The sequence below is a fragment of the Chlamydomonas reinhardtii genome, chromosome 6, assembly GCF_000002595.2.
Source record: "Chlamydomonas reinhardtii strain CC-503 cw92 mt+ chromosome 6, whole genome shotgun sequence".
Lineage (NCBI taxonomy): Eukaryota > Viridiplantae > Chlorophyta > Chlorophyceae > Chlamydomonadales > Chlamydomonadaceae > Chlamydomonas > Chlamydomonas reinhardtii.
This window is the reverse complement of record NC_057009.1, coordinates 1,575,188-1,597,166: the sequence shown is the minus strand read 5'-3', so window position 1 is coordinate 1,597,166 and position 21,979 is coordinate 1,575,188. Positions and strand designations below refer to the sequence as shown.

At 65.8% G+C, this 21,979-nt stretch overlaps 2 protein-coding genes across 2 annotated transcripts; both read left to right on the top strand.

Annotated features, from left to right (window-relative positions):
- Window positions 1–57: 57 nt before the first annotated feature.
- CHLRE_06g260550v5 (uncharacterized protein) lies at window positions 58–11,095 on the top strand. The gene is made up of 10 exons (XM_043062787.1): window positions 58–457; window positions 590–660; window positions 811–871; window positions 1,036–1,418; window positions 1,561–2,128; window positions 2,343–8,222; window positions 8,401–8,427; window positions 8,558–8,750; window positions 8,992–9,058; window positions 9,362–11,095. Exons 1-10 carry the CDS (start codon window positions 221–223, stop codon window positions 9,885–9,887), a joined length of 8,013 nt encoding a protein of 2,670 aa, XP_042923493.1. The 5' UTR covers window positions 58–220; the 3' UTR covers window positions 9,888–11,095.
- Window positions 11,096–11,897: 802 nt separating this feature from the next.
- On the top strand, window positions 11,898–21,574 carry CHLRE_06g260500v5 (uncharacterized protein). Its single transcript, XM_043062786.1, has 18 exons — window positions 11,898–12,097; window positions 12,187–12,273; window positions 12,444–12,533; window positions 12,707–12,779; window positions 12,956–13,068; window positions 13,456–13,519; window positions 13,799–13,929; window positions 14,139–14,234; window positions 14,405–14,502; window positions 14,748–14,876; window positions 15,035–15,283; window positions 15,477–15,625; window positions 15,906–16,060; window positions 16,306–16,542; window positions 16,722–16,784; window positions 17,081–17,311; window positions 17,503–18,910; window positions 19,068–21,574. Exons 1-18 carry the CDS (start codon window positions 12,029–12,031, stop codon window positions 20,651–20,653), a joined length of 5,028 nt encoding a protein of 1,675 aa, XP_042923492.1. The 5' UTR covers window positions 11,898–12,028; the 3' UTR covers window positions 20,654–21,574.
- The last annotated feature ends 405 nt before the right edge of the window (window positions 21,575–21,979 follow it).

The following is a 21,979-nucleotide window of genomic DNA, read 5'->3' as shown; positions in this document are numbered from 1 at the left end:
AGGGTTGCGCTACAAGATATATATACCGCTTAAGATACGCCTAGCCTACTCCTTTACCAATAAGCGCGCGCCCTAAGGCACAGTTTCCTCCACCGAAACCGGGCCAGAAGGCCAAACCAGCGCTGCCCGGCGCGCTGAGCACATGAATAGATGATATTCTGCTACACAGAGGAGCGGGTGGAGGGGCCTCACGAGCGCAACCAGCAAAGCCAGAGTTGCAATGGCCGATGCAGCAGCGGACGGCCTAAAGCACCTAAGGCAGCAGCTCGGCAATAGTCGCAACTATGCGGTTGTGGAGGTTCTCGATGATTCAAGCGCAGCCGCACCCCCAGGGCGCTGGCGATGTGCAATTGGATTCTGCTTCGGGGCGCTCGGACCTCGCCGCAGAAAGCAATGGAGCTTACAAGTTGCCTACGTTCACCCGGGCGTACCGAAAACCGACGGCGCCAGCATCCTGGTGAGCAGTCTGACAAATTATTTGTCCGGTTTGCGTGGCCAGTCGCACGGGTGTTGCATCAGCTGTACGGTATCCTGCTGTGTTTCTGCATCATTATTAGCTGTGCTGCTGGCAATACCGACGCTGCCACAGGACTTTGATGACGTCCTGCACAAGCTCCAAGACGCAGTTGCGACGGGCCCGGTGTTGGAGGCAGCCGCCAGGTCCGAGGCAGGGTGACCACGTACGGTCGTACACGCAGGGTTGGCAGCTTTGTTGCGTACCGTGGCTTGTCCTACCGGCACTGCCTAGGCAGGGGCGTAACACTGTATTACGGCGCTGACCGTCTTTGATATCCTGCAATCCCCCGTCAGGTGCGCGAGGCAGGGCTCGAGGTTCTCTGCCAACGTTGAGACAGCTGATGGAGTTATCCAGGTGCGGATGGCAACCTGTGAGCAGCCCGCCGCATGCAGTTTCGATGTTCTGCGCAGTCCAGCACACGTCGCATCTGCGTGATGAGTACCGGTACTGTGCCAGAGCTAGTCTCCCCGTGTGGGTTTCTTGACGACATCCGTACTGCCGTGGAATGACGCATGCAGGTGCACGCCGCGCAGTGCTGCCTCCGAGGCTCTTCTCGGCCGGCGCCAGTGCTTATCATCGCGCTGGTTGGCCCTGGTGCTCTAGCAGCTGCTGCTGCCCTCCAGACAGTGCCGCCCCAAGCAGCAGCTGCAGCTGCCCTTGCCGCGGCCGCCTGCTGTCCCATTGATGCTGAGGGATCAGCCCTGACGCTGAGCGGGCAGCTGCAGCAGCTTCGACTGCAGCTTGAGCCTGCCGGTGTGGCGATAATGCTGCCATCATCGGACGCGAAGCAGGCGGGGGACACGTGCAGTGCGGAGGAGAGTGACACAAAGGCGATGGCGCTGGAGGGCACGCCGGTGGGCGTGACAGTTCTTGAGCTGCCGCGCAACGCGTACAGCGGCGGGTGAGCAGATACGGAGCTCGCTCGTGATGCATGCCAGCCGCTAACACCTCCCCGATCTCAAGCTAGCACTTAAGCGTGTGAATCTGAGGGGTAAAGCAATACAAAGGCGCCGTGTCTATAACATGGGCCCTCTGCACTGCAGGCGGATCCTGTTTCAGAATCCTCGATCAAAGCAATGGGCGGGAGACCTGGAGGGGCAGCCACTGGCTTACGAGCTGCTGTGCTGCCTGTTCGCCGCGGCTGGGTCAGCCGGTGCCGATGCGGTGGCGGCCGGCGGTGGCGGCGGCGGCGGCGGCGGCGGCCTGGCAGGAAGGGCAGGTGCCTCAGCAGGCGCAGCAGTGGGCGAAGCGGGCGCAGCTTGCGGCGTTGGAGAAGACATGGCGGTGGCGGCGGGAGTCACGCCGCCGCATGATGCGTCCATCAGAGCGATCCCCCAGCCGCCTGCCACCCCTCTGGTGTCGGCGGCAGCAGGCGCGGCGGTGGCGGCTGCCATGTCAGACTCAAACCCAGTGGCCCCAGTAGCACCAGCAGCATCAACGGTCGCGGCCGGCGCGGCAGCAGCCACTGGTGCAGCAGCAGCAGCAGCAGCAGCAGCAGCAGCAGCAGCAGCAGCAGCAGCCACTGGTGCAGCAGCCACTGGTGCAGCAGCAGCAGCGGCCGACGGCCTGGACCTGCTCGTGGCGATGCTCCGAGACCTGGAGGCAGGCCGGGTGAGCAGCGGGGGCGGCGGGGAGTGGTCCGTGCGGGGCGGGCCGGTGCGCGGGCGCACCTGCGCGACCGCCGCCGCCGCAGCTGGACATGTACAGGCGGTCACACAGGAGTTGATGCCACTTGTGTGGGCTGCTTTGAGTTCCCTGCGTGCCCATTTATGCTAACATGCCCGCCTTCCTGTCTTTTCGTACCTTTCGCGTTTGTGCTTTGCAGGAGTTCGAGATGACTGTGGAGGTGCCAGCGTTGCTCCAAATGCCTCCCGGCTTCCCGGCCGCCGCCATGCCCGCTGCTAGCGTCCACGTTGGCAGCCGGGGCCTGCCGGACCTGGGCGGCTTGCACTCGCTGGCGTCGCCGCTGCTGCCCGGCGCGCCGCCACTAGCCGCAGCGGCACAACACCTGGTCCCCTCCGCTGCCGCAGGGGCGAGCCACCTGTCAGCAGCAGCGGCGGCGGGCCCGGGCCCACTGCCGCAGCACGCACGCCTGCTGCCGTCGCCGCTCCTCCGGCCGGCGGCTGCAGCCGCCGGCTGCGGCGGCCCGGGGCGGGCGGCGGCGGCGGCGACGACAGCCTCCTCCGAGCCACCTGCTGCCGTGCTGGCCGCCGCTGGCTACTTCTCCGGCGGCGGCCGCGCGCCGGTCGTCACCTACAGCTCGTTGTCGGCGACCACCACCAGCGGCGGCGGCGGCGCTGCCCTGCCGCACATCTCCCAGCCGCCGCTCAGCAGCAGTGTGAACAGGTCGCCGGGCTCCGCCACCGCCGCGCCGCCTGCTCGCCAAACCCGCCTCGCAGCCTCCGTCGGCGTCCCCGGCTGCCCACCCGGGCTGCCGCCACACATGCCGCTAGCCGCGACAACGCAGCTGCCGCAGCAACTGCAACAACCGCCGCAGGCGCAGCAGGGCGTGGGACCGGGCTCGGCCGTGCACGCGCAGTTGCTGCAGTCCCAGCAGCTGCAGAGGCGTCTGGCGGAGCTGATGACGTTCGATAGCGTTGGCGGCGGCTGCCAGCAGCTACATGACGTGATGTTCAGCGGCGGCTGCCTGCTGGCGACGGACGACAGCGTCCACGACGACGGTGGTGGCGGCGGCCTTGACTCCGAGGAGCGCCGCCTGCTGGACGCGCTGCTGCTGGGCACGACGGACGAGTGCAGCGCAGCAGGGCCCGAGTCCGGGGCGGGGTTGGCGACAATGTGTGCGGCAGCAGCAGTGGCAGCGGCGGCAATTGCTGGAGCCGCGGACGAGGGAGGCGGCGGCAGTAGCAGGGGTGGCGGTGGCGGCGCAGAGCGGCGCACGCGGGGACGCGCCTTTGCGTTGGCCGCCGGACTTGCCGACTCGGCAAGCTTTGCAGCGTCGCCGCCGGCGACGATGGGCGGTGGTTTGCAAGCTGCAGGTGCGGCGGGGCATCCGAACATGCGCCGCAGCATCAGCCTGCAGGCCCGCGCCTTCACATCACACAGGCAGGCGGCGGCGGCAGGAGCTCCCAGAACCTCCGGCTGTGTTCGCCAGCCGTCGCCCCTGGCCGCAAATGAGTTTGGCTACGGCGGCGCTGGGCTGGCGCCAAGACACCTGCTGGCCAGTGGCGGCATCACGCCTGTGGCGGCGGCCGCCGCGGCGGCGGCGCTGAGCGTCAGCACGCGCCCGCCGTCCGGCGTTGCATCCGGCCTACTGACCTGGGGCGGCATAGCCAGCGCGGCTGGTGGCAGCCAAGCAGGGCGCCTAGCGCGCACGACCAGCTATTCCACGTTTCGTGTGTCTAGTAACGCGGCCGCCGCGGCCGTTGCCGTAGCTGGCGTCTCGGGCAGGGGAACCGGCAACAGCAGGGGTGCCGCCGCCACGGCTGCCGGAGGCGGCACCACAGTGCTCGCGACTGGCGCGGCGCTCTTGGGCGGCGCGCGAATGAGCGGCAACAGCAGCAGCGGCGGCTTCGCCCTGCCGCCGCCCGCTACCTCTGCTGTCGGCGGTGGCGGCGCATTCTCCGTCAGCAGCAACCTGCTGGCGGCCGCGTCTGTGGGCGGCCGCTGGCATCCGCCCCGCATAATGACTGCTGCAGGGATAGCAGCCAGCAGCGGCAGCGCCAGCTCAAGGGGCGGCGGCGCCAGCGGCACCGGCTTTGTGCGGACCCTGTCAACGCACCAGCTGTCCGAGCTGCCAGTCGCAGCGCTGATGTCGACGCCTACGGGCGCCGCGCCTGCCGCCTCCACAAGCGGTGTGCGGCACCCACCGCCCCCGCGGTGCTCGGGGCTTGACGGGCAGCTTCCGAGCCGGTCGCGTGTACTTGCCCCGCCGCCGCGCGGCAGTACCGGCACTAGTGATGGGGTTGGTGGCGGGCGCAGGGAGTCGAGCGGCCCAATAATCAGCACTGCTGCGCCAGCAGCGCTGTCGCGTCTAGCGCTGGCTGGTAGCAGCAGCCTGTACCTGCCTGCAGCCTTGCCTCGGGCGCGCTCCCCAGTAGCAGGAGCAGCAGCCGCCACATCCGGATCGATCCTGCGATCAGGCGGTCCAACTGGCGATGAAGGTTGGACGTCTGTTTTTCCGCTTGGCACAGCGGCAGCAGGCACGGCCGGCGAGGAAGCACAGCAGCGGTCGCCCGCTGCTCACACGGTAACCGCCGCGCCGGCTGCAGCAGAGCGGGCCGCCGCCGGCATGGCGGCGGCATCAGCGCTTGACACTGCCGGTGACGACGCTGTGGCATGGCCGGCGGTGCTGGTTGCTCCCGGCGGGCCGCTGATGCCCAGTGACGCGGCGGCCTCGGCAGCAGCGGCATCGCTTGTGCTTCCTCTGAGAGCGGAGACCGTGCTCAGCGCTGCTGACGTCACGCTCACGCTGCTCGGGCTGGCAGCAGCCAGCGCCAGCGCCACCGCCACCGGTGCCAGCTCTGGTCGCAATGGTGTTGCTGCCGGATTGGCGGCTGGCGGGCCTCCACAGCAGCTGCTGTGGGCCGCCGACATCAGCAGTGAACTGGACCTGGGCAGCGGGCCGTCGGATCCCACCGGCCCAGCAGCAGCGGCAGCAGCGGGTCCCACGGCGGGCGCAACGGCTGCGGAGGAGGCGTCAGCAGGTGGTGCCTTCACGCTGACGCCAGCAGCCGCCCGCCGGGCGCGCACAGCAGCCACCGCGCACCCGCACCCGCACCCGCACGGTAGGCTGAGCATGTCAGAGCAGCTGCACATGCCGCGGCCGCAGGCGGGGTTGCTTGATCAGGCCATGCTGCTGGCGCCCACGACGGCGGCGGCGGCGGCGCCGCCGCCAGGCGCGCGACAAGCAGGCCCAACGGATCCAACTGCTAACGCCGACCCGTCATGGATGATGCTCGGGTCCATGCCCACACCAGAAGCGAGCTCGGTAGCGGCGGCCTCGGCAGCGGCGGAGCAGGCGGCGTTCCAGCCGGCCTCTGCTGATGAACGGCTGCCAGGAGCGGTGGGCTCTGGTCACGGCAGCACGCCTGCTTCTGCGTCTGCGGCTGGGGCAGCAGCGGGCAGCAGCGAGCCGCCGCTCCTTGTTGAACAGGCGGCGGGGGCGGGGGCGGCGGCGGCGGCGGCGGCGGCGGCGGCCGGGGGCTCCACTGCGCCCACCATGTGGTCACAAGCCTCTGCTGGGGAGTCGACCCCGGCGGCAGCAACGGTTGGCGGATTCAGTTCGGCCGCGCCCTCTGCCTTTTCCCAATCCATGCGCAAGCCATCGCCGTTTGTACCCATTGGCGGTAGCCGGCGCAGCTTTCCCGTCAGTGCTGGCTCGGACAGCTCCCTCGCGGCCAGCAGCACGGCCGGCGGCGGCGGTACGGCCGGCGGCGGCTACGTGGAGGAGAGCAAAGGCAGCAACAACAGCATAAGTGCGCCGGCGTTGCATCAAGTCCTGAGTCTGATGCAGTTCGCGCGGGGTGGGTCCGCGGGGTCATCATTGCTCACCAATAATTTCGATGACCAGACGCGGACATCGCAGCAGCAGCAGCCGGCGCGGCGGCTGTTGAGCGGCCTGGGTGTTGGGGCGCTCGTGGAGGGCGGGGCTGGGGCCGGGGCCGCCCGGGCCGGCTCGGATGGAGGCGGGAGCGGCAGCAGCAAGAGCAACGGCTGCGGTTCGCTTCTTTTCCAGCCGCCGCACACGGCAGGATCTCTCCTTGTGGGTGATCCGTTTGCTCTGATGGGAGGCGGGGACCTGTTCCAACGGGCGTCGGTTGCATTGACGCAGCTGCCCTTGGCATCCGGCCCCCAGCAGACAACGCAGCAGGCGTCACCGGTGCAGCTGCTGTGGGACGGCAGCAGCATCAGCACGCCGCCAGAAGTGGGCATTGGCAGCAGCATTGAGGCGGGCGGCATAGGCGGTGGTGGGGACACGGCGCTGCTGGACTTCGTGCCATTTGTGCGCCCCATCATGGCGCCGGCGGTGTCGCAGCCGCAGTCAAACCCGCATGAACTCCAGGGGCCACGACTGCTGCAGCAGCATCAGGAGCAGGAGCGACAGCTGACATGGCCGTATCAACAGCAACCGCGTCAATTGCTGCTTGGGGACATTGCACAGCAGCAGCAGCGGCAGCAGCAGGAGCACCTGCTGCTGCTGCAGCCATCGCAGACGCACACCTTGCGGACCACACACTCCCACTCAAGCGTGGCCGTCTCGGCTCAGCAGTCGCCGGTGCTAGTAGCCACGCTGGTCGGTGCGGGCGAAAGCGGGGAAGGTGGCACGGTCGCGGCAGGCAGCAGTGCTGACAGCTACGTCAATGGCGGCGGGGCTACTGCAAACGGCGGAAGCGCACGGCACACCGTGTGCTGTGGACATACGCCTGTGAGCAGCCAAGGGCACGCCAGTTTTGGCACCAATGCCGATACCGCCGCGGCAGCGGCGCCTGCACCGGCGGCTGGGGCGGCGGCTCCGGCTGCTGGTCCGAGGGCCGAGGAGCCATTGCCCGCTGCTGCCCGCCGCGTTATTGCTGCCGGCAGAAGCGATGCGCTGCTGCAGCTGCACAGCATCTGTTCTGCTACTGGGTTTGAGTCAGGGTGCAACAGCGGCACAATGGGTGGCGGCGGCGGGACTTGCACGCCGCAAAGCGTAGCAACCTTGCAACCGTCACAGCCGCAGCCCCTGCAGCAGTTGCAGCGGCAGGAGCCTCAGCCGCAGCAGCAGCTGTGGCCCAGCACTGAGAATGCAGTGGTGCCCGGTCCGGCGCCGCTGCCTGCATCCCCCATAGCAGCGGCTGGCGTGTCAGCCGGCGTCGCCGCGGCACAGCGGCAGGGTGACTCATCAGGAGCCGTCAGGTCAGGGTTTGAGCGCGCGGGGTCGGTTTCCGCGGGGTCTTCTGCGGGACGGGCCCACCAACCACAGGAACAGCAGCAGCAGCAGGAACAGCAGCAGCAGCAGGCGCTGATGTCGCGCTCGCGGCGCGGCACGCTCCGCTCGCTGAACACCGGGCACCGCCTTAATACCCTCCTGAGCAGCTTCACCTATCAGCAGCAGATGCAGCAGCAGGACTGCGACCCATTCCATGCATCGCCCACAACCCTTGCTGCTACTGCTGCGGATGCCGCACAGCACCAGCTTAACCAGCAGCTTCAGCGCTCGTCCGAGCAGCAGCACATCGTGCGGCGGCAGGGCTCACTGCCATCCGGTCATCAGCCGTCATCCCCAACGCCACCAGCGGCTGTTGAGCTGACACGCTTCGGCCGTTTGAGCTCTCCGCAGCCGCCGCTGGTTTCTGGAGCGGCAGCAGGCGGCGCCTCAGCGGCCATAGCTTCCTCTGCTTCGGCTGCCATTGTTGTGGGCAACAGCGGATGCGCCAGTGCGCTCTCGGCCAATGCGCGTGCAGTGACTCGCTGGCACAAGATCCACATTGTGCGCAGCAGATCCCCCGCTCCTGCTGCTGTTGGTGCTGGTGGTGCTGGTGGTGCTGGTGGTGCTGGTGCTGGTGCTGGTGCTGGTGGTGGTGAGGCGGCGGCAGCGGTCGCAACCGCCGGTGATGCGGCAGCAGCTGGCCGGGATGAGGGTGGCATGGTGAAGGCGGACGGTGGGCGCGGCGGCGCGCTGACGCTGACGGTGACCCAGATCGACGTGACGGAGCAGGTGGAGGCGCAGGCGCGGTTGGCCAAGCTGCTGGAGCAGGAGCACAGGGTGCGTGCCGTGTGCTGTGCAGGACATGCAGCATGGCCAAGTTGCAACGCCCGTGCCAGCCTGTACGTCTGTTTGATTGCTACATTAGTTTGGCGCATGATTGTTGGCATCTCCTTACCTCAGGGGATGTTTTTACTGCTGCCTACCGCCTGCTGCCTTGCTTCTTGTGCGTCCACAGATCCTGGAAGGCATCTTTCCCCGCCACGTAAGTCCGGCCGCGCCTAGCACTCTTCTGCCCATGCCACTTCCGAGACGCTTTTGCATGTCAGTTGGAGACTTCAGCGCCTGTTCCAGTAAGGAGCTTCTGCTGCATGCCAACTATCTGCTTCACGTAGGTCATTGAGTATCTGGCTCTGGCAGACACGGAGGGCACGACAACCCTGCCCGGCGGCAGCCGCGCCACGGCAGTCACGACCCCGGCGTGGCCCGGCTCGAGCCTGCTCAACTTCAAGGCGGGCAGTGTGGAGCGCATGGCCTCGCTGGCCACGTGGCACGAGGGCGTCACCATCCTGTTTGCCGACATTGTCGGTGCGTGACCTGCTGTTGGCCATCCATTCAGCTTTTGCTGCGTGCAGGGCGGCAGGGTGATGCATGCGATGATGGATTGTATTAGCCGCATGCGCTGTTGGCATGCAAGGGGGCGGGACAACAACAACGCGTGTGTGTTGGATCCGTGCGGCATGCGCTCATACCGTAATGCTTTCGCCACGTACCCGCAACTCCCTCGGCCTTATGCAAGCCCCACCCGCGCCCTCGCCTGCGGGCACAGGCTTCACCAGCATGTGTCAGACCACGCCGCCGCTTACTGTGATGGCGTTCCTGAACCTGCTGTACAGGTGAGTGGGGCCGGCGGTGGGAACCGGAAAGTGTCATGTGCGACCGAGCGGTCGTGGGGTTGCAGCGTGCCACACTCTGGGAAAGCTCGTCCCCCGTACAACTATGGTTCCCCGGGTATGACCTGCGCCTTATATATGTTGCACATCCCCGGAAAGCACTGACCCAAAAACAGACCCGGAGCGCCCCGGGGACCAGGACCCTGGATTACAAGGGGAAACAGTGCAGATTTCCCGGGAAAGTAGGAGGGGGCAGCTCCCAGAGTGCCAACATGCATCAACGCCGAAACCTTCTTGCCCTTGCAGCCGCTTTGACGCCATGATTGACATCTACAAGGTGTACAAGGTGGAGACCATTGGCGACTGCTACATGGTGGCGGGCGGGCTGGTCGCTTATGACGATGACGGCTACAAGTCCGTCATCTCGGGCGGCGAGGACCCGCTGCACGCCGTGCGCGTGATGGAGTTTGCAAAGGCCATGTTGCGCGCCGCAAGCGATGTATACCTTCCCAATAGTAACGAGCGGGTGCAGATGCGCATCGGCCTGCACAGCGGCCCTGTGACCAGCGGCGTCGTGGGCGACCGCATGCCGCGCTTCTGCCTCTTCGGCGACACCGTCAACACCGCGAGCCGCATGGAGTCCACGTGCCGCCCAGGCAGCATCCATGTCTCTGCGCCCACCCAGGCGCGGCTGCCGAACGAGCCGTGGCGCGACCGCGGCATGACGGAGGTGAAGGGCAAGGGGCAGCTGCAGACGTACGAGTGGGCCGGGGACGTGGATGCGCCCTATGATGGAAAGCAGCTGCAGCGTGTGCTGGGGCTCTATGTGTGAAACCCGAGTGTCGCTGTTGTCTCCTTGCACGTGAAGAGTACGGAGTGTACATGTGTGCATTGGGAGCGGGGAAGCACCTGGCATAGCATTACTTCAGACGAATTGTGTACATCCGTGATCATTTCATGTGATGTTCTCTACCGTTCAACGCGGGGGCAAGAGTGTGGGTAGAAGGCGCTAGTAAAAGAGGGGTACATATCGCTGGGGTAGTTGTCTATGTGACTTGCTGCTTTTCCCGTGCGCGCCATGGTAGCCTATCTCCTCTTGTAGCCCCGCATTCGTTTCGAGTCTGAGCAGCGGCGCGTGGCTGGATAGCATTCATTATCTCTGCATTACGGTAATACCAGACAGCAGCAAGTGCATGCATGGCTAGATGGGGTTTGGGACACAAGACTGTGCGAGGCTTATAGATAGGAATCAAGGCATGCCATGCATTTTTTTGTGCTGCGTGCTGATTGACGAACTAGCAAAATGGCGGGCGGCGACGATGGTTTTGATTGCGGTCTGGGCGTCATTATGGCGCTTTTGACAGGGATAAACTCAGGGGAGCACCTTGTCCTGATTGTCCTTATGGTTCCCACATGGATGTGCTTCCAACGCTTCGCCGTACAATGCGATCAGTATGTTGATTATGTCGCGGCGGCGTTCTTGCGGTATGAGGTGGTGTGCATGCAGTTCAGGAAGTGGTTCATTGGGTTGCGCCTTCACAACGGGGGCGGAGGCTCTGAAGGCAGCGGCGCGGGGGCGGCAGCCGGCAGGGCCCAGCAGCGGGGCTCAGACTCTGGAGATCGTGTGCATGCGGGGAGCGGAGGGGTGGGCACCATGCGAGTCACCAGTCACCCTCCCTTGGTGGGCTACACTTTTGGTGGTGGTCACTGGATGGGCAGTCGGCGTACGAGCGCACGCAGAGGAGCGAGCACGCAGATACAGTAACGACCCCGGCTGCGGTGTGTAGGGCAATAAGGCTGAGTCGGCGGATCTAAGACGGCGGGTGCAAGGCAACGCAAATGCACTAGCGGACAAATGTTCAGAATGCTGCCTGCTGCATGTGCAGTTGGCTTGCCCCTTCCCCCGAAGGGGGAGGGGCGGAAGCCATTGCGGTCGCATCGAGTCCCCAGGCGGGGCCCCCTCGGTTATTCCAGTTTTATGTGCAGTTACGTCGGGAAACCCGAACGTAGCCAGAGTTCTTGTGCAAATAATACGCCTTTCAATGTGTCCCAAGCGATGCATAACTTTGCGGAAACGCGAGGAAGACGTTACTAGAGGCGAAGGGATTGGAGGATCCCGGCGCTCGATAGCGCCATCGTATTCTTGTCAGCCGCGGACTTGTGGTAGACGATGGTACCTCAAGGCAATAAACATTATACAAGACATTGTGAGTGCGAAGCGCGTGCCCTCGCCGATCGGCAAAAGCAGCGACGCCGTTTGCTTCATCTCGATGCATCAGCAGCGCTGAGTTTTGTGGTATCAACGGTGCATACTATCGTACTATCGTGGTGACAATTTCGCGAAATCATGTGCATCTCGGGGCCGCCCATCCCACCCAACCCCCAGCCCCGCTCACCTTGGCTCACCAACGCGCTCGTGTTCACCGGCGCCTCCCCGCACAGTCCGGGCATCCCTCCCCCGCGTCCCCTTCCCACCCCGTTCGCAAAACTGCGCGCTGAACTGGACGTTGGGAATGAGCCCATAGCCGATAGCTCGGCTCAGAGGCTAAGTACATGGCCTGGCAATGGTGCGCAATGGGACAGAGGGGAGGGGGCAAGCCGGGGTACTGCGTAGCGGTAGGTGTTTGCCACAGGGGCACCCATGGTGTGCCATCGCGGGACGGCACTGCGCCATCACCCATCGGGGACAAGGGCGAGTGAGTGCGCGGCACGCCAGCACGCAGCCCTGGGTCCCGCGGCCAAAATGGGCGGCAGATCGGCTCAGGGGCCCAGGCAGGGTTGCGCTTCCCTCCATGTAAATTCAGTACTTATGACAGAGATATTGAGCCTAGCTGTTATCTTACTGCGGCAAAGAGAAAAAAATGCACGCTGCCCGAGCGCACTTTAAGGCATTTTGCATACAAACAATAGAAGTATATATCGACAACAATGAGTAACACTCAAGCGAACACTGCAGCATAAGCCGCGGTCAACATGCAGACTGATTCAACAGAGCTAGACGAGTTAGCGGGAGCGGAACTCGTGTATGGCCTGTTCTACAAGGTAACGGGCGCACGTAGGAGACCTCGCTCGAAGGATTTCAAAGCCAAGGGAACACCGTGTCAATTCTACAACCCGTCTCCCTCTTACAGTATGCAGAGGTCCTCTCCAAGGCGTATGGCGTTATCGGCCTGACGTATCCGCGCCTCAAGCAGCTGATGGCTGACATGGACCTGATGGTGGGAAAGCAAGCACAGGCCGGTCGGGGCGGGAGTCGGGGCGCGCCAGGGCGGCGCCAGGGCAGGTCGCCTCATACAGTCCGGTATCACCACACCGCCCAGTTCTTCTTGCTGACACGTGCCACACCCCCTCAACTCCGCCACCCAACGCCCACCAACGCCACGTGTAGGAGGGCGTGCCTGCTGGTCATGTGGATGCGTATGTGAGGGAGCACGTGCAGCGGGCGGACCTGGATGGCAACGGCATCATCTCCGCACCGGTGCGCGTGCGTGCATGCCTATGTGCATGCGTATGGTTGGGGGAAGGAGCGGGAACGTCTCCACGAGGACTCGGTGACAAGCCGCACGTTTCAATGGAGTCTCAGTACAGTTGTAGAGGGTCGCCCGCCTGGCGCCTGCAGATGCGTTGCCCTGTGTGTTTCCGCATCTGCAGGACTTTGTCATCTGGCTGCTGACGGAGGTGGCGGCGCTGGTGCCCATACGCGACGCCTTCTGCGCCGTCACAGGTACGAGCGTGTAGGCCACCAGGCCACACCGGCATGCAAGTGCTACTCCGCCCAGCTGCTCTCCCCCAACCTGCCACACCCCATTTCTACACACACACACACACACGCACACACACACACACACACACACACACACACACATATATACACACACATACATACACACACGCACACAGGCCTGCGGCCGTTGTACAACCAGTACCACGCGGTGCTGCTGGGCGATGTGGGCTTCACGGACGGCGCGCGCAAGCCCGCTGCTGGCGTTCTCAGCTGGGCGTTCCTTAAAATGGTGGGAATTTCCATGATATCATAATATGGATTATTCGCAACCTTTCATTCAGTCCTACCGCCCTGCTTGTAGCGGGCTACCCCGTCCCTGCCTTGAGAAAGGGGGGGAGGACTCTATCACGTGTGTCGCGTTGCAACTAGTTGATGAGACAAGGGAGGTTGTAGAGGAGAAAAAATAGCGCAATCCCTGCCGGAAAGCGTGGTTTGCCAAGGGCCGTGATGCTGCGTGCCCGGCTGGAGGGCAGCCCGCCTGCAGCACGGGCGGCTGCTGGGGGCGGCGACTTGCCCGGGGTGTGCGGCCGGGCCGCACCCGGGCTGCACCCTCTCCACACACACACACACACACACTGCCCCTGCACCTGCGTCATTGGGCTCCCTGGCAACGCAGGCGGAGCAGTTCGGCGTCAGCAGCTCGTCGGAGGCGGCGCGGCAGGCTTTCAAGGCGGCGCGAGGTACGTGGGCGCTGGGGGTGCATGGGGCAGGAGGGAGATGGCAGGCCATGGGGGAGGGGACCTGGCCTGTGGGTGTAGGCATCAAGGGCAAGGGGAGGTTGAGGAAGGAGTACTTGTGCAGGCCTGCAGGAGGCTGCAAGGACTCTCATGGGTGGCTGGATCCGACAGAGCGCGCAGGGGGATTCATAGCGTCACAGGACGGTGTGCAGGACAGGCGAAGGCTTTGGTGTGCTGCCTCGCCGCTTGTGTCCTTACGATCTCATACCTAAACCCATGCAGCAAGCTTTGGTGCTGGCCGCGGTGCCAGCGGCGGCAATACCGGCGCTGGCAGTGCCGACGGCGGCGCGGGCGGCGGGCGGCTACAGTTCGCGGCATTCGTGCGCGCCCTGGGGCTGCTGGCCACGCGCAAGGTACGTACGTGTGTGTGTATGTGTGTGTGTGTGTGTGTGTTTGTGTGTGTGTGTGTGTGTGTGTGTGTGTGTGTGCGCGCGTGCGTGCGTGCGTGCCTGCCTGCCTGCGTACTGAGCACGTTGTAAAGCGCTATGCCTGTTCATCACCGCTGTCGTCTAACTAGTCATGCATGGAACGTCTTCCCTTCCCTTCCCTCCCTCTGACCCAGATGAGTAGTCTGGATCTGGCGTTGTACAGCGTGGTTGCATGTGGGGAGCCGCCGCCGCCCGCCGGCCCGGACTCACGCCTGCGCCGCGCTCCGCTGGTGCGTCACTTGCAGGGCTTGCCGCAGCAGTGCCAGCGCCCCACGGCCGCCGCAAGCATGGCTGAGCAGGCATTGCGTACCCATGCGTTGCAACGTCGCCGCCGCGTGCTTGTCTTGCAATCCCTTCGCGCCCCCATCACCCCCTTGTTCCACTGGTCTGGCTCTCGCAGCCACTGGGTGTGTCGGATCTGGGTCTGGGCAGTCTGCTGGAGGGGCCGGCGGTCAAGGAGCGGTACCGCTGCACCAACTGCGGCAAGACACACGCGAGGTGGGAGCAGCGACTGCCTGACCGCGGTCGGGCGGCCAAATGTGTGTGCGTAATGTAATTGTTTATCTTCGCATCCCATGCATCCTTCTCATATGTCGCCACATTCCTCACTGAGAGTGCGTGTGTTTGAAACAGTCCCTCACCTTCTCACCTTGTCGCTGGTCCACTGCTCTTCCCTCAGAGCGCAACCCCTCTCGCACCTCGTTGGCTGCTCCCGCGCCTCCCCTCTCCCCGCCGGCCCGCAGGTACCGCCTGGAGGACTGGCTGAAGCTGGAGGAGCACCTGCGCTCCGTGGGCGTGCCGCACCCCGTACGCAGGTACATGCCAGCGCTGCCGCTGCTCAACGCGCGCAACCTGCGGGCCACCTTCCACAGGTGTGCGCATGTGTGTGTATGGGTGGGAGTGGGTGGGTGTGTGGGTGTGGGTGCGTGCGTGCGTGGTGACGGGACAAGTGGCAAGCGTGTATGTCTGCGTGTGTACACACACACACACACACACACACACACACACACACAATTGCAAACGCATACAGGTACTGTGCAGCCTTCAACCGCGGCCGCATGCCGCCCGCCTCCTACCGCCTGTCGGGAGCAACAGTGCCCGCAGCAGCGAACTCGGCGTCGCGGGGCGGTGGCGGTGGGGGCGGCAGCAATGACTGGGACAGCAGCGACGACTGGCGGCGAGGCGGCGGCGACGGCGACGGCGGCGGGGCAGGCGCGCACCAGCCGGGGGCGTACGGCGCCTGCTGCTGCCTGTTCCGCAGCCTCAGTGTAATGGAGCTGTGAGTGTGTGATGCATGTGTGTGTGTATGTGTGTTTACTCAGCACAAGGAGAGAGGTTTGAAGCCGTTGCGTGCATGCAGCGTGGGTGCTTCAGTGCATAGACTACACGGGAAGCGTGTGTCTGCGTGCGTGTAATGCTGCCTTGTCCAGCGGCCCTCCTCACACACGCACACTTCCTGTTCGCCTCTCCAGCCCGGCCTGGCTGCGCCTGTGCGGCGACTGCGACACCATCCGCGCGTCCATCTCCCACCCCGGCTCCGGTCTCACGCCCGCCAAGCTGGAGGCCGCCTTCGCCGCCGCCGCGTCCATCGGCGGCGCCTACCTGCCAGACGACAGCGCGGGTGCGGGCGCTGGGGGAATGGCTATGTTGTTGATGGGCGTATTCGAGCTGAGAGGGCGGGGCAATCGATTCCGACCCCATAGTCAAGCAAGGCCCAGTGCCCGAAGGCGGCGCATGCACGGAGCGGGGCTTAGGACATTGTGGGTGGGCATTGGCCGGGCAGTAGCGTGAGGGGGTGATGGGCTGATGGCAGGTGCCGCCGTACATGGTGCAGGCAGCCCCCCCCCTCGTCGGGCTCGGGCACACAACCCTCCCTCCTGCGCCGACTCTCCGCCACGCAGGCATCCACGACATCCCCATCACCGGCGCCGCGGCTGGCGGCGGTGGCGGCGGCGGCGACAGCCTGTCGCTGCAGCGGAACCGGCTGGGCGCCGTGGCGGCGGGCGGCGAGGGCGGGGAGCGAGCGCCCAAACGCAGCAGCGCAGCCTACCAACAGGTACTTGTATGTGTGTTAGAGAGCACAAGGGGAGGAAACACTGCCTTCATGTGTGCGTATGTGTGTTTGTGTGTGTAAGGCGGGCTGCAGCGCACGATAACGGCAGCAGGAAAGGGACAGCCAACGGCAAAACCGGGGGCCAGGGAATGCCGCGGCGCATCGGGCTCGTCATCCCCCAGTGCTTGGGCTTCATGCTGTCTACCTTGCATCCGTCCATTGCAATCCCGCTACTCGGAACCCTGCAGGCCAACTCGGAGCCGCCGCGGCTCCACGAGGTCCGCGGCCCCGCCTCAGCCGCCGCCTGGCTCGCCAACGCCCGCTCACTGCCCTCCTCGACATCAGCGGCCTCCGGCAGCGCCGCCGCCAACACCAACCCCTACCTAAGCGGCGCGGCGGGCGCCGCCGCCGCCGCCGCGGCGCGGCCGGGCGCGCAGCAGCACCGGTCGGCACGTCTGGTGCTCACCTTCCCTCAGTTCCTGGAGGTCAGTGGCTTGTTGGATTGGGCTGACTGAATAGTATAACATGTCGGGTGGGGGTGATGAAGTGACTGGACAGGGCGCAGTGCGAAGCCAGGACTTATAAGCCCACCTGACGCCGACCTTGCATGCGCCTATGGAGTTTGACGCCCACACGTCCGTGCCTGCTGCTGCTGCTGCTGCAGGCGCTGCGACTGGTGGCAGAGGAGGCGGGCGGGCACCCCACGACCACACCACTCGTGGAGCAGGTGCGGACTGCGGAGTAGCGATGCTCGGACCACGTTAAAAGACATCTGTTGGCTGGATCTGCGGCACACGGCAATAGATGCATGACAGCCATGAGGACGCCGCACTTCATATGACGATCCGCTTGTGCGCCTTGTGCTGTATAACTACTCATCCACTGTCTGCTATCGTCCCGGCTACTAGTCTAGTGGTTGAACAGCCACTCGCACTCGCTCCGCTCCCCTGCCACTCAAGTCGCCACGCTCCCAACTGCTCCACACCACACCACACCACACCACCGCTCCACTCGGCGCCGCAGTACCTACTCCGCATCTGCTGCGACGTGGCGGCGGAGGGCTGCCCGCGCCCCGACCCCACCACACAAGCCGGCACCGCCACCCTGCGCCGGATGATGGCGGCGGGCGGCGGCGCCGGCCCCAGCTCCACTGACGATGGTATCAGCAGTGTCGGCGGCGGCCACGAGGACGAGGACGAGGCCAGCCACTACAGCAGCCTGCCCCTGTCACGTCACCGGCAGGATGCAGAGGAGGTAGGTGAGCTTCCTCCGGGAGTGCGCGACCGTGTTGCGGCCTGAATAGGAGGGTTCACGTCTCCCACGGAAGCAACAACTGCTTGAGCCCCGCCAATTGCCTTGGCTTGGTGTTTGCCTGCCGTGCCAGGCATACTTACCGCGTTTTACCCTCTGTCAACTCTGTCACCTTTCGCGCTGGCCCGCTTCAGATGAGCTCCATCACCTCCGCCAGCACCTCAACCAAGTACACGTACGACGACTTCACGCCGCCAGACAGCGACCTGTACACAAGCGCCAGCAGCAGCCGTGCATCGGCCGTGCGGCGCCAACAGCACCAGCAGCAATCGCAACAGCAGCAGCAGCGTCGTGCGGCGGCTGGCAGCTCTGTCGCATCGGCATCAACCGCGGCAGCAGCAGCCGCAGGCGAGGCGCAAAAGCCGCGGGCGCCCGTCAACCGCACAGCCAGTACCAGCAGCGCTGCCACCTCTTCCACCAAGTACACGTATGACGACTTTACACCGCCCGACAGTGACCTCTACACGAGTGCCAGCAGCAGCCGAGTGCCCAGCACTGCGGGCTCCTCGCACCGGCGGGAGCCGGCGCCGGCACCCCAGGCCGCTGCAAGCTCTGCACGAGCGAGTGAGCGCGCACGCAGCAGCCGTGAGCTTCACCGGGACTCAGACGACTTCGAGGCGGACCATTCCGTGCCTGTGGAGCCGCCGGTGAAGGCGGCGCCGCCATCTGCGTCTCGGCGCCCGCCACCGCCACCTCAGCAGCAACAGCAGCAGCACGGGGCCGCACGCCATCAGGCGCACGCAGCTGCGGCCCAATCCCATCAGGCGCTGCGGCAGGGCACCGCCCAAGCCACTGCCGCGGCGGCTGCCGCTGTGGCAGAGGATGAAGACATGCCGCCGCCGCCGTCGGCATGGGCCAAGCCGCCGCCGCCCAAGCCCAGGCCCTCGGCACCTGTTCGTGATCGCGGCTCCTCGCCAGGGCGCACGACGCAGCAGCCGGCCTCGGCGCGGCCACGGTCTGCACCGCGCACGCGCCCGCAAGCCAGCACTGGAGGCGTATCGTCACCAGCGGCAGCGGCGGCTGCAGAGGAGGAGGCACAATCGGAGCCACCGCTCCCGCCGCCACCATCAGCGAAGGTGCGGGCGCCGCCGCCGCAGCCGGCGACGGTGAGGCCCCTGTCCGCGCCTCGTGTGCGGCCGCAGCACCCAGACAACGGCAGCGGCGGCGGGCCCAAGCTTGCCTTCGGCCGCGCGCTGCCCAAGCCAGAGCCGCCCCCACCGCCACCAGCACCGCCGCCCCCTCCTCCCGATCCTGCCAATGCTAAGGAGCCGGTGAAGCGGCCGCAGCAGCACCCTCCGCCGGCGCAGACAAAGCCGCGCCGGGAAGGTGTGGAGGCCAGGGCGAGGGAGGGGCCGCCGGCTACAACGCCGCAGCACCAGCCGCTTCCGGGGCACGGGGCACCCCAAAAGCATGAGGCCCACAACAGCCCGGCTTCCGCAAAGTCCTCCCCGCCAGTCGTGCCCCGCCTTAACCTGGCGTCACTGTCATCGGGCGCCAGCAGCGCCAAAGATCTGAGCAAGCAAGCATCGACAGCGTCGGGAGGTAAGCCCAGACGTTTGACAAGCACGATGCCGTATCAAGGACAGAGGCAAGGCCATAGAAGTGGGTTTCTCGGATTGTCCCTTACAATCTATGTTGCATTTGAAGGGGGCGCGGTCGTATGCATAATTACTGACAGATAGGTACCGTATTGCCACAGGCGGAGCCGCATCCGCACTCAAGGACTCGGCTAGGGCACAGACGCCCACCCGAAACACCAGCAGCGGCGGCGGTGCCGGCGGCGAGTCTGGCCGCGCTGCCCCTGTCCGTGAGCTCAGCGCCGCGAGCGCGGCCAGCGCCAGCCCACGGCCGGTGGGGTTCGCCTCGCCTATGCGCTCGCGCCGCGCCTCAAACAGCAGCGGTGGTTCAGCGCCCGCTTCAGCTGCTGCAGCTGCTGCCGCAGCGGCCGGCACCGCCGGCACTGGCCCGGGTGGCGGTGGCGGCGGCGGTAGCCGCTCCGCCACGCCCGTACAGCGGCGGCCGTCCGAGGCATCAGGAGGCGGCGGCGTGGACACGCACGGCACGCCGTCGCGCCGCGCGAGTGATGCCGGCGGCTCCGTTGCTGGAGCCGGCCGCCCGCCTCAGACGCCGCCGCCCGCCTCAGCTCGCTCCGTTGGCAGCGGCGGCGGCGGCCGCTCCACGCCGCCGCCGCCGCCGCCGCCCATGCCGAGTCTGTCGCCTGGGGAGTCCCTGGCGGCGGCGCGCGCGGCAGCGGCGGCGGTGGATCCAAAGGACGGCGACGGTGGCTCGGGTCGCAGCCTGGTGCGCTGCGGGTCGGGGCTACGTAACACCATGCTGCTCCTTGCACGGGACCCAAGTGCTGATGGTGGGCCGGAGCCAGGCCTCCCGGCTCCTCCTCCTCCGGTGCCGCCGCCGCCGCCACCGCCGCTTTCACGCGAGGCAAGCAGTGCCGTCAGCGAACTTATGCAGCCCTATGCGAATGGTAGTGGCAGTGGCGGCGGCGGTGGCGGCGGCAGCCGTACATCGCGGCAGTCGGGCGGTGGCGACTGGGCTCGGCCGCCGCCACCGTCGCCGCCGGACCCACGCTCTGCGAGTCCAAGCTGGGGCGGAGCCGCCGCGGTGGCGGAGGCAGCCGCGCCGTCCGCGGGCGCCACGGCGGCGGCGACGCCACGACGCCTGAGCAGCAGCGGCGCAGTCGGGAGGCCGCCTCTGCCGCCCACGGCGGTGATCATGACGCAAGGGCTGGGCGACCGCGGCGGTGTGTTGCAGCCGTCGGCATCTGCCCGGTTGCGCACGCCGGAGACGCCGGAGCCGGCTGCTCTGGACCACTTGGTGCTGGGTGAGCCCACGCCGCCTGCTGCTGTCGTTGCCAGCCGCTATGGGGGATCCAGCAGTCGCGGTACGTCGCCATCTCGCGTCGGCGCACCGGCCACAGGGCTGGGCGCTGGCGGAAGCGGAGGCGGCTTGGCGGGTCGGGGCTTCATGGCGCCTGTCAGCGCAGCGGAGGATGAGGAAGACGGCTCGCCGACGCGGGCGGTGGAGCGGGCGGAGGCAAGCGCGGCGCGGCTTGGCGCTGGGTCGCCGGTAGCGGGTGGCGCGGCGGCGCTGTCCCGTGGAAACTCCTTTGGCGGTGGCAGTAGCAGCGCACGGACAGGGACGGGGGCGGGGGCGGCGGCGCGTGAGTCATCGCCGCGGCACCAGCGGTCCATAGGGAGGGAGCGCCCGCCACCGGGGTCGTATGAGGGAGCCGTGAACGGCGCCAATCAGTACTTCTTCAACACGTAACGATGTGTGCTTGCTTTGCACTTTGTGCTCGACATGGCAGGTTGGTGGGATCCCGTAGGGTTCAGCTGAAGCCCAGACCCCAGCAGATGGCAAACAGTTTGCAACGGCAGGGCAGGAGCGCGCGGCTGGTCGAACGCCGGAGTTACTGTACCGACAAGTTGCTGGCTGGTTGGAAGTTTGCTGACGCGCATTCCTCGCGCTCCGGGCACCCGGCCAGGCGATAGCACCACACGGACACACCGCAACGCCACACTCGCGATACAGAGCCTCAGGCATGCGGCTTCCCGAAAGCAGAGCTTCATTTGGGTGGTGTAGGGGTGATGTGGGTTCGTGATGGAACATGGCAAGGGGCAGGAAAGCGTAGTCCCGATGTGTGTGGCTCCCACCCGTGCCCACATAAATGCGTAGCAAGAAGGGACAAGGCATTGGTGCGTCGTTCGCACGCTGTTACTGTACCGACGGTAGCTGGCAGGTTGTGTCGATGTTTTGCTGACGCGCATTCCTCACGCTCCGGGCGCCCGGCCAAGGCGATAGCACCACACAGACTCAATGCGACGCCACACCGCGCGGATAGCATAGCCGATGCGCACCTGCAGGCAGTCGACCGGGTGATGTGGGTTGATTTTTAGGGCAAGTTGGAGGGGGTGGTCACCTTGGGAGGGGTCTTTGGGTTTTTGCGTGCACGCGTGCATCACGACGTGAGGCGGTTGAATTCCGTGTATTGAACATGCTCCCCGCGTGACCAGCATCCACGGATGAGCACCAGAGGCAACCGCAGAGAAAATGCAAACAGAATGCAGCAAAGCAATGGCAAGCAGGGGCGAAAACAGGGTTGACAAGGGGTGTCAGCTTTGTACAGCTGGAAAATGGGCTGAGCCCCCGTACGCTTGGGAGCTAATAGGTGTGTAACGCCCCGTCAGAGCCTCCATGCCGCTACGACGCGCAGGCGCATCGGCTAGGGACACTCGGGTTGGGGGCGTGCGGGATTTCCCGCGCCACGCATGCGTGCCTTGCCACGTTCCCAAACACCCCAAGCATTTCTTTCGCCTCCTGCCATACTCAACACCTCCCCGGCGCCCCACGCTCAAAGGGCTAGGCGCGGGGCGGGGGCGACCTCGGGGCTTCTCGGCATTCTGGCGCGTCGGCAGGCATGGCTCGGCAAGTCGCTCAAAACTTTCGATATACTTCCCCGCTTTGCTTGCCGCCAACATAGTTTGCCTTATAGACTGCATATCGGCGTGCACCGGATGCTTTCCTCGCGACCTCGCGAAAGTCAATTTCCATGGACGCGCCAAGGCACTTCTCGCTCCGCCCGAATTTTCCCTG

Bases quoted from the DNA above. Each gene is read 5' to 3' on its own strand.
- CHLRE_06g260500v5 (XM_043062786.1), top strand. From the start codon at position 12,029: ATGCAGACTGATTCAACAGAGCTAGACGAGTTAGCGGGAGCGGAACTC. The intron at 12,534-12,706 runs GTGCGCGTGCGT...CCGCATCTGCAG, and splicing joins ACGGCATCATCTCCGCACCG to GACTTTGTCATCTGGCTGCT. The intron at 13,520-13,798 runs GTACGTGGGCGC...AAACCCATGCAG, and splicing joins GGCTTTCAAGGCGGCGCGAG to CAAGCTTTGGTGCTGGCCGC.
- CHLRE_06g260550v5 (XM_043062787.1), top strand. From the start codon at position 221: ATGGCCGATGCAGCAGCGGACGGCCTAAAGCACCTAAGGCAGCAGCTC. The intron at 872-1,035 runs GTGCGGATGGCA...TGACGCATGCAG, and splicing joins CAGCTGATGGAGTTATCCAG to GTGCACGCCGCGCAGTGCTG. The intron at 8,751-8,991 runs GTGCGTGACCTG...CTGCGGGCACAG, and splicing joins CCTGTTTGCCGACATTGTCG to GCTTCACCAGCATGTGTCAG.